Source organism: Amphiprion ocellaris, chromosome 2 (genome assembly GCF_022539595.1).
Source record: "Amphiprion ocellaris isolate individual 3 ecotype Okinawa chromosome 2, ASM2253959v1, whole genome shotgun sequence".
Taxonomy (NCBI): domain Eukaryota; kingdom Metazoa; phylum Chordata; class Actinopteri; family Pomacentridae; genus Amphiprion; species Amphiprion ocellaris.
In genome coordinates, this window is record NC_072767.1 from 14,166,571 (window position 1) to 14,177,452 (window position 10,882).

Sequence of the window (10,882 nt, forward strand, 5' to 3'; positions counted from 1 at the left end):
CAGGCCTGAACAGCTCATCAGGACCAGCAAGTCGAAGCCATTGGTAAACAGAAACATCACACATATGAAACGAGGGCCTTTTTGAAGAGATGATACACGAAAAACACCTTGATCAGAGCATAGTGTAGGCGTGTGTCTGTGTGTGTAGGAGGAGGCGGGTCGAGCTGTGGTGCATGATTAAACAGTTGTTTTATTTTCTTCAGAAAAAAAAATCACCTCTGCAGCCACTTCTCATAGAAGCTGCTTTATTACCCCCAGCAGATAAGTATTGGGTTCCTGCAATGCCACACTTCAAAGAGACAGACAGCTGTTTTAGGAAATTCTCGATGTATTGATAAACTGTTTTTTCTATTAAATGCCAGAAAATAGTGGAACAGAATTTTCTAGAGCCCAAGATGAGGCTTTTGTTTCAGTGAAGCCAAACAGTTCAGACCCAGGGAGCATAGCATTTACAGTAATGAAACACAGATAAAATCATCACATTTGAGTAGCAAGAGCCACAGCAGTGTCAGTGCTTTAGGCTACATGTCTGTGTCGCCACATGCAGCACGTCTCTGTGGTCGGCGATGTCGAAGTGAGTTGGCCCACCACTCTGTTCCAAATTGTAGTATCTCAAAAAATAATTTGATAAATTAATTGTACAGACATTTATTCCAGGGGTGGAGTAAAGGAAAGGCTGTTGCTGTGAGCCGTATTCAAACAACTGAAGTTACATCCAGCAACTAGTATTTTGTTGATTTTGTGACACCTTAAAAATTTTGTATTATTGTCAATTATGCTTACTTTGAAAAAAGTCGGAATAAATGACAGTATAAAGTAATATGACAGTACAAAAAATGCACTTGTTTTCATATGTAAATAAAGAATGTGTCTGTACATGTCTTTATTAGCTGCAGTGTGTGTAATATGAGTTTAACTGTGGATTAAGCTCTTGTACAGACTCTTAAAGACTGGAGGGATGGAGCTGACTTGAAGAATTCTGGAAAGAAACTGCTGAACAATGTGAGTGACACAGAACCTGGAGCCAGAGGAAATAACTAATGGCTGGAGTGACGTCTCAACTAGGAGGGAGTCCTGCACAGAACAAGGACACTTTTGGTATAAACATGAGACATGTACAGACACATTCTTTATTTATATATAAAAACAAGTGCATTTTTGTACTGTCATATTACTTTATACTGTCATTTATACCGACTTTTTTATGTTATTTTAAAATGTCTTTAGAAACTTCATCAACAAATAAAAAAACAGCATTTTAACAACTGTTCTGTTTCTCATCACTTGAGGTTGCAATAAAACAACACCATATAGAAGTACTGTATGAGTTCTCATGTACTTCTATATGGCTTATGACTTATCTGCATAACCAAATGATAAGACTGAGTCCCCTAAGAATGGATTATTAGGCCAGCAGAGATTTGCTGAAATGACATTAAGGCATTGTTAAATTGGTCAGCCTGGTCATCCCTATAAAAACTGTCTGGCTCCATAACAGATTCATGTTCACCAGAGGGTCAGCCCTATCGATTTCGCCTATCCACAGACTTTTTCTCCAGTGAGGTTGGTATTTGTGGAAATATCTTGACAGCAACTGATTGAACTGCCATAAAATCTCAATCAAAGTAAATTACAGTAACTCTTATGATCCTCTGCCTTTTCCTGTAGTGCAGACCAATGTTAGTACTTCATTCAGTTGAAGAAGTAGCCTGACATGTACTTGATGGCCTTATATTCATGGCTCCCAGGTGGTGCTTCCGACAGACTTTGGTGATCCCCTGACTTTACACCTGGACTCATCGTGAGTTTGGCAGTTATGTTTCTTAATAAAATTTATTGATGGATATCAGATTAGACCTCTATGAAATGTACTTCAAATACTCAGTCAAGGACTCATTAAGGTTATCAAGAACCTTTATTGGAAAATTAATCATAGAAATAAGGCAGGAGATGAGGAGACAGACATGCACCAAAGGTTCCCAGTCACATTCAGAGAGCTGTAATGGTGTGCTTTTAAGGTTGCACAACAACAACTGTAGATTTTCCCCTCGTATTTGATTTTGATTTTTATTCTGCACAAGGGAGTTTTTTTTTCTTGCCACTGTCGCCTTAGGTCTGCTCTGGGGGTTCAGGCATGTGGGTTCTGTAAAGCATCTTGAGACAGTTTGACCTGTAATTGGCACTATATAAATAAAACTGAAATGAATATACAGTACTAGTCAAAAGTTTAGACACACCTTCTCATTCAATGGTTTTTATTTAATTATTTTGTACATTTTGTACCTTCTGCTACTTTTATATATATATATATATATATATATATATATATATATATATATATATATATATACATATATATATATATATATATATATATATATATATATATATATATATATATAAATAATATATATATATATATATATATATATATAAATTATGCTAATTTTTTCAATACTCGATTTAGACTGAGGGAAAATCCTGTGAAAATAAATAGACTGTTGGTTAAATAGTAGCTTATTACAAACAAACAAACAGGATTGTTGTGAGACTTGTGGAGAAGATCCTTCAAAATAAAACGCTGCAGGAGTTTTTTAGCAGCGGGTATTAGTACAGTAACGTTCAGGTGAATGCTGCTTTGTGTTCGCTTTCGTACTTTCGCTTTAAATCTTTCCGTGGAAAGTGCCAAACTGATCCCAGCTGCTGGACTTCCTGATAAACCAGCTGCAGAGCAGGACTGTGTGGACTTCAGTCAGACTTTGTAGAAACTTTAACCAGCTGCAGCAGATCTTCAGGAAGGGATCTGCTGTCTGTGTGCACCTCTGAGGAATGGCGCTGCTTTCAGTCTGCAGACGGCTGTTAGAGTTCAGAGGAGCCGTTCAGAGATCCATGACATCCACACAGCTCTACAGGTAACTGTCCTCACCCTGTTCACCCTCACATCAGCTCTATGATCCCTCTAACACTCACAGACAGAGCTGGACATGCTGCTGTGTGTAGCTGCCTGCTCGTCCTCTGTGGAGCAGCACTTTATTTTTCGAAACACTTTTAAATAATGTTTCAGTCCACTAGATGGCGCTGTATGTCCGAACACTGCCCTGTTTACCGGATTGCACAAGTAATTCTGCAGAAAGTCTTGTCATCCGTGGGGAAACACCAAAAAGTCCAGATGCGTTAGACTTGTAGGGAATTTATGTGGGTAATTATTATTATTATTATTAGAAAAAAAATGCACACCAAATCCATGTGATGTGAGTACCAGATCATGTCCAGATGTTAAACCACTGAAATAGAACCCGCATGTCAACATCCCCCCACAATAGAGCACATCTACAAGAAGTCTGTAGATGAACATAGTTACTATTGATATTATAGTTAGTATTCCAAATGTTCTGTCATACAGAAAAAGATTAAGTATTGCTTTGAAATTTTTCCTACACATGGCAAAATTTGATTCATAGTGACTTTTTATTAGATTAGTAGATTTCTCTGGAATGTGTTGTGGTTTTGGAATACACAGGTGACCAAGCACAATGAGACATTGTGTTAGAGAAGTTTATGGTGAATTTTATTAATTTCATTTTGTGCGAGTTTTTTTCTTTCTTTCTTTGCTTTTTACATTTTTACTAAAAATGCCATGTCTAAAATTATTCATACCCTCTCCATTACTCAGTAGCAAAGCTTTCATTTGCCACCAAATTAATTTAACAGTTCTTATATTTGCTGAGAATTCTTCTTCTCCATCATGAGTCATGTCTGGACTCTAAAATATTGATATTGTTTTCAGTTTAACATTTCTTCACCCCTTTGGCTGTATGTTTCAGATCACTGTCTTTTTGGAAGATTCAGTGCTGCCCAATGACACGTTTTTCTGTCTGATGTTTTCTTGCTGAATCTTAATGTCCTATTTTCTCACAATACTGTTTACTTTGACCAGGATGCCTGATCAGTCAGCTGAAAAATTCCCCCAAAGCATCACACTCCCTCCACCATGCTTGGCACTGGAGATGGTGTTCTTGGGACTGAATTATTCTCCTTTCTTTTACTAAAGAAAAGTCCAAGTGTCCAGTCAACGTTTGAGCTTTTGTGTTCTTGTCATGGACAAGCAGAGTCCTAGGTGGTCTGTGTTGATGCAGATCAGCCTTATTTAGTGTCTGACTAAGGTGCTGGTCCTAGAACTGCTCATTTTCATCAGGATGACATTGATGATGATGCTTGAAATCTTATTCTTGTTTATGCAGGCATCGCTTTTGGCTTCCTACCATGACATTTGAGATGTATCACAGTGTGAAGCTCCTTGTACATTCTGATGATGCTTTGCACTGTGGACACTGCGCTTGAAAACTCTTGCGATTTTCTAGTCTTTCTGAGTCTTGTTGGCAGCAACTCTCTCTCAGTGACGGATCCGAATAGCAGCTTTCTGAGCTCTTTGGTTTTAGCCATGACTTGCACTTGACTGGATAGCTGAATAGAGGACTGCTGCATCAGCTATTTTGACCACTCTAGGACATGGAGGGAATTACCTGGAACATTTGGAATGTCACAGAGGCTGTGTTTTTTCCAAAAGTGGGAAGAATTTGAATAAGTGATTAATTTTGGACATTGCATTTTTAGTACAAATATGTGGGAATAAATGTTTTTTTCATTAGCATCTCCAGCGCAAAGTCTTCGTGGGTATGAATAATCTATGGTTGAAGTGTATTAATACATCCAGTTGGTAAAATATAAATTCCCTTCAAGATCAGTTAGTTAGCCGTCCTCACAACATAAGTAATGCTTAACGTCATGATGATCTGGTGGACACTGTGTTTACAGTTCAACCAGGCAAAACACATGGAATGGACAGCAAGAACACAGCAATTTCTCACCCTAAGATTTATTCAAAAATGACAAGAATCTTTCAAACTGAAGCTGCCATGGCAGGCTCTAGGGCTCAAGGTTTCAACTTTTCTTTTCAGACTTTTTCAAAGCAATTAAATCCAAGTTTTTAAACAAAGATGTATGACCTAATTGTTGGAATTATTAATATAAGGACAGAATTCATTTGTCATCTTTAGTTTTGGGGTTGGAAAACCAAAGATGCGGTGGTTATCATTATTGACTTGCAGCTAGAAGATCCGTGGTTCGTGTACTGGTCTGGGATCTTTCATGCATAGAGTTTGCATGTTCTCTCTGGGCTTGGTTTTCTCCGGCTGCTCTGTCTTCCTCCCACAGGCCAAAACCATGCTGAGGTTCATTGGTGATTCTAAATTGTCCGTAGGTGTGAATGTGAGTGTGATTGTTTGTCTCTATATGTAGCCCTGTGATAGACTGGTGACCTGTCCAGGGTGTCCCCTGCCTTCACCCTAAGTCAGCTGGGATAGACTCCAGCCCCCCATGATCCTAATGAGGATTAAATGGTATATAGATAATGGATGGATGGATCTTTGGTTTTAGTCGTTGGTGTAACTTTTGGAACGGAATGGAAAGAAGGAGAAGTCCTTTCACAAGACTGATTTATCCTGTTGTTTTCCACTTTACTGGCAAAGTCTATTTGTGTTTCCCTGCAGCTCCTCAGTGGTCTCTGGCAGGCAGCCTGTTAATGGAGTGGATCTGTACTACGAGCAGACAGGCAGAGGGAAACACGCTGTGCTGCTGATTCCTGGGGCTTTGGGTAATAACAACAACATACCTCCTTTTATGAAAAAAGTAAAATTTTTTCCAATATATGAAGCACTTAAGATCTTTTTTTAATCTCATACATATCTCTGTTTTATATTCTGTTGGCTTATTCTTTAATAAATGCCAAAGTTCTGGAAAAAAAAATCCCCAACATTTCTTTCTTTTCTACCACAGGAAGCACAAAGACAGACTTTGCTCCCCAGCTCAAGTCTCTGAATAAGGAACGCTTCACTGTGGTTGGCTGGGATCCCCGTGGTTACGGACAGTCCCGCCCCCCAGACAGAGACTTCCCTCCTGACTTCTTTAAGAGGGATGCAAAGGATGCAGTGGATTTAATGAAGGTCTGTTTATTAGTCAAACGAGAAAATGATTACCAATCTGACCTGCACAGTTTACAATGAAATCCCTTATGGAGGATGAAGTTTTCTATTGCACAGTTAATGCACAAGTTCTACCTCTTTTGGGCTGAATTTTATTTTCAGATTCTGAAAACATGCACTACCAGTTAAATATGACTTGAATTGTATATTATTTATACACTGATCTGTGTGTACATGGTTTGTTAATCTGTATGGTTGAATTAGCAATTCATGCTAACTAAAAAATATTCTACCATTGGACCCCCTGTGGGCTTGATGGCTTACTGTGTCTGGATACAAAGGATTTTAACTGCTTTCTACAGCACCCCTCACTTGCTGTCTTCACTTTGTTTATACACTGATCAGGCATAACATTATGACCACCTTCCTAATCTTGTGTTGGTCCCCCTTATGTTGTCTGATCCATTGGGTCGGACCAGAAGACCTCTCAGGATGTCCTATGGGTCTGGAACCAGGACGTTGGCAGTGGATCCTTTGGGTACTCTGGGTTGTGCAGTGGGGCCTCTGGGAATCAAACTTGTTCCACTGCATCCTGTTGATGCTTGATCAGAATGGGGTCTAGGGAATTTGGAGGTCAAACCAACATCTTGGGCGATTGTCATGTTCCCCAAGATGATCCTGATTGTTTGATGTTTTTACGATGTGGTGGGGTGCATTTTCCTGCAGGGGTAGGCCAGTGACATTTAGGATTGCTATTTGCATGAAGGAGTATGCTTGTTCTGGGATAATGTTTATTTGAGTGTCTCAGTCTCATCAACACGGATGGATGCCCAAATCCAAGATTCTCCAGCAGAACACCACATAGAACCAATACAATCAATGTTATTCACTTCACCTGTCAGTGGTCATAATGTTGTGGCTGATCGGTGTATGTGAAACGAGTTGCTCAGTAACCACACCTAAATTATCCATTTTATGGATATATATATATATACACTACTGTTCAAAAGTTTGGGGTCACCCAGACAATTTCATGTTTTCCACGGAAACTCACACTTTTATTCATGTGCTAACATAATTTCACAAGGGTTTTCTAATCATCAATTAGCCTTTCAACACCATTAGCTAACACAATGTAGCATTAGAATACAGGAGTGATGGTTGCTGGAAATGTTCCTCTGTACCCCTGTGGAGATATTCCATTAAAACTCAGCTGTTTCCAGCTAGAATAGTCATTTACCACATTAGCAATGTCTAGACTGAATTTACGATTAATGTTGTCTTCATTTGGAAAAATGCTTTTCTTTCAAAAATGTGACCCTAAACTTTTGAATGGTAGTGCATAATGCAGTTTTCAAAATCATTGACACTTTCTGAGTTATAGATATGCAAAATTAGACATTTATAGGCGGCACTGTTATCCTATTAATAATATATCTTCCCTTGTTTCCCTGCTGTTATTTTCTTGACGACAACTGCACCATAAGTACATCATAACCTCAGCACTTTTATACAATTGAAATTTCGTCCGCTTTTGCACAGCGATGTGGAAACCTGGAAAATAAAAATTAGTGAGAGTTGTAACTTCATAGGTTCACTATAAAACAGAGGAAATGACAATTGTGTAATCAATGTGCTATGTTTAAGTAGTTTTAACTTATAAATTCAAATGCACAAGGCTGTCATTCGGTGTATAAAATTACCCATGGTTCTGTGAAATTTATATGCATGACAAGCTATTACACTGCAAATAGAGGATTGGAAAATCAGTGTGAAATGGATGCAAACAGCTACTGTGGAAAGGATTTCTGGCAAATTAGGTCCTGGCCCTTTTTTGCATTCTGAGAAGTAAAAGGTAAATTTTGTCTCTAAATATATAATGTTGGCATTTGAGACAACAGTGTAGTTTATATGGTCCCATTTATGCACAGAATGCATGTTGAAGTTACCCCTCTTATATTTCATCTGCTTGCCTCACAGAGACAGAACTTGCAGTTGTAGTAATTCCGTTTCTAGAGGAGTACAGTTTCAAGTGTTTGTCATTTCTTTGGCAGGCGCTGGGCTTTGGCAAGTTCTCTCTGCTTGGGTGGAGTGATGGAGGAATCACCTCTTTGATTGCAGCTGCCAGGAACCCCGACCTGATCAACAAGATGGTCGTGTGGGGATCCAACGCCTTTGTTTCTCAACAAGACCTCAAGCTTTATAGTGGTACTCCACTTTACATTGTGTCAGACAACTGCCAGCACAGTCATGAACAATCTCCTTTATGAACTGCATTATACAATCTTTCTTGTCTGTGTATTGTGTGTGTTTTTGTGCGGCTGGTTTGCTGTGGGAACACATAGCGGTCCGCGATGTCTCTAAGTGGAGTGCAAGGATGAGGCAGCCCATGGAGGAGGTGTACGGAGCACAAGGCTTTGCTAAAACATGGGAGGCCTGGGTGGATGGAATCGCACAGTATGTCCACAGACCAGAAGGTAAGGACTGTGCTGCTACAGGCTCATTACACGTGTCAAGTTTAACAAACTAATTTCTGCTACAACTTCATTATTACATTTATACACAAGGAATGTCACACTAGCAAAATTTAAGACTCACGTTAATTTGTACTAATAAATAGTAGCTAAAAAGCCAGGCTGTCTCCTTTGATGTCCTCTGGTTAGGGAGCATCTGCATGGAGCTTCTGCCCCTGATCAGCTGTCCAACCCTCATCATCCATGGAGAGAAAGACCCCATGGTGCCAAGCTTCCACCCTCAATACATGCTCAAAAACATCAAAGGATCTCGGTGAGAACACACCGCAATATCACAATACCTTTCATTTAAAAAGTTCAGTGTGGGGTGCAAGCTAAGACACATTTTTCATCCCAAAATCTAGATTTCATTCAATGCCAGAGGGAAAACACAACCTGCACCTGAGGTACGCCAATGAATTCAACAAACTGGTGGAAGACTTTCTGGAAGAGTGAAACTACCGATGTGTCATTTCTGTGAAGAACCACCATTAATAATAGTTAAATGCAAATATTGACATATATATTTTCAATAATTTGAATATTATTATTTTGATTACCTTTTCATAAAGGAGTAATGTGAATTGTCATCTGTGCTAATATTAAATTAGAATTGCATATTAAATAAAAATATGTGGCGATGAGAAACAACTGTTGTCATGAATTGAAGTCATAGTAAAACCAGAATTTGCAGGCCTACTTTATTACTAATTATCTGTGAATAACTGTAGTCACTAGTAGATATTTATCTTTAACAAATTATAGTTAACTTTTTTGTATCACTGCTCCATAGATTCGATTAGAAGAAGTAAGAAGACACCCTTTATGTTGACTTTTTTTTTAATAAAAATTGTAAATAGAGGCTTTATTAATACTTAAGAAATAGTTTACTGCTGCTTAGAGATCATGGTGGAAGAAGTATTCCTTTACTTAAGTAATGCATGAATGTAAAAATACTCTATGACAAATTAAAGTCCTGCATGAAAAATCCTACGTAGGTAAAAGCATGTAAAGGTTTGCAGTAGCATGTAGTTAAAGTATTAAAGTAAAAGTTCTGTTGGTCCTTCTGACTGATATATTATTACTCTGCCAAGGAGGCAGAGCCTCGGCTGAGTTATGTGACGATCGGTGTTGGTTTGTTTGTTTGTCTGTCTGTCTGTTAGCAACATTACTCAAAAATGGACTAACGGATTTGGATGATGACTTTCAGGGAAAGTCAGAAATGACACAAGGACCAACGGATTAGATTTTGGCAGCGATGTGGCTTATAGTCTGGATCCACAAAGTTCTTACAGATTTCAGCCACCGGAAATAATACAAGAACTGAGCAGCCTTGGCAGAGTACTGCGCTCTCTGAGTGCTTTTCTAGTTATATACAGCACCATTAGATTATAAAGAGTAAAGCATCAATGTGTCAACAGCATGTTACAATTGTAGCTGCTGCATGTGGAGCTTGTTGGAACTTATACTTCATTACTGTATATTCAGTTACCAGTATATATAAGAGGGACAGCAGATGAATCTGATGGCTCCAAAAACTAATTCTGTTTTCAGTTTCTGGACTTGTCCTCTAAAATTGCATTTTTTTGTGAGATATTGGATGAATGGAGCATTCACAGAAATAAAAATCATGAAAAGGTTAGAAGGGAAAAATCACTATCTGGTGAAGCTGTTAACTTACAGACATCCAAAATGTGAGCTGACTACACAGTGCTTTTTGGAAGAAGCCACAAAGGTTGAGAACCACTGGCTTAATCTTTAACTTTGTGTTGTATTCTGAAAGCTAGTCACTAAAACCAGTAGAGTGATGGTAACTAAAGCTGTCAAACAAACATAGTGGAGTAGAAGGTACAATATTGCCCTGTGAAATGTAGTGGAGCAGAAGTATTAAGCAGAATTAAATGGAAATGCTCATGTAAAGTAGGCCCACAAGTTGACCCAGGACTGCACTTCAGTATCTGAGTAAATTTACTTTATTTTTGAGATAAAATATCACTCATAGAGGATTGTGAAAACTGGATGACCTGGAGCCTAATCTATCAAGAGTTCTTTACGACAACTGCAGACCTGACGACTTATTGATAATTGACATGTTGCCAGCATTTCTAAGTAAGATGATGACACGGAAACCTCTAATTTGCTTAGTGCATTAGTAAAATATTTCTTAGCAGCAATAAATTTCTTGATTGCAGCTGTCTTTTTTTTTTTGCATCAGAAGTCTTTTACAAAAGGTTGTGCTGTTCCTGAAATTAATTTGCACGTTTATTCTAATTAAATGTACAACTTCCCCACTCAGCAGTGTGTTTCCTGGAGAACAGTCTGTGCTGTAGTTCATCAGTTGCTCTGCACTCAACGCGCACTGACGATCGATTGCTTTGGTCTGCCGTT

The 10,882-nt window shown here is 38.6% G+C and overlaps 1 protein-coding gene across 1 annotated transcript; it reads left to right on the forward strand.

Annotated features, from left to right (window-relative positions):
• The first annotated feature begins 2,652 nt into the window (after window positions 1-2,652).
• On the forward strand, window positions 2,653-9,145 carry bphl (biphenyl hydrolase like). Its single transcript, XM_023272312.3, has 7 exons — window positions 2,653-2,912; window positions 5,550-5,653; window positions 5,836-6,002; window positions 8,036-8,189; window positions 8,327-8,458; window positions 8,645-8,768; window positions 8,860-9,145. Exons 1-7 carry the CDS (start codon window positions 2,830-2,832, stop codon window positions 8,948-8,950), a joined length of 855 nt encoding a protein of 284 aa, XP_023128080.2. The 5' UTR covers window positions 2,653-2,829; the 3' UTR covers window positions 8,951-9,145.
• Window positions 9,146-10,882: the final 1,737 nt, after the last annotated feature.

Coding starts and splice junctions, on each gene's coding strand:
- bphl (XM_023272312.3), top strand. CDS start 2,830: ATGGCGCTGCTTTCAGTCTGCAGACGGCTGTTAGAGTTCAGAGGAGCC. Junction 8,459..8,644: donor GTATGTCCACAGACCAGAAG/GTAAGGACTGTG, acceptor TCCTCTGGTTAG/GGAGCATCTGCATGGAGCTT. Junction 8,769..8,859: donor AAAAACATCAAAGGATCTCG/GTGAGAACACAC, acceptor CCCAAAATCTAG/ATTTCATTCAATGCCAGAGG.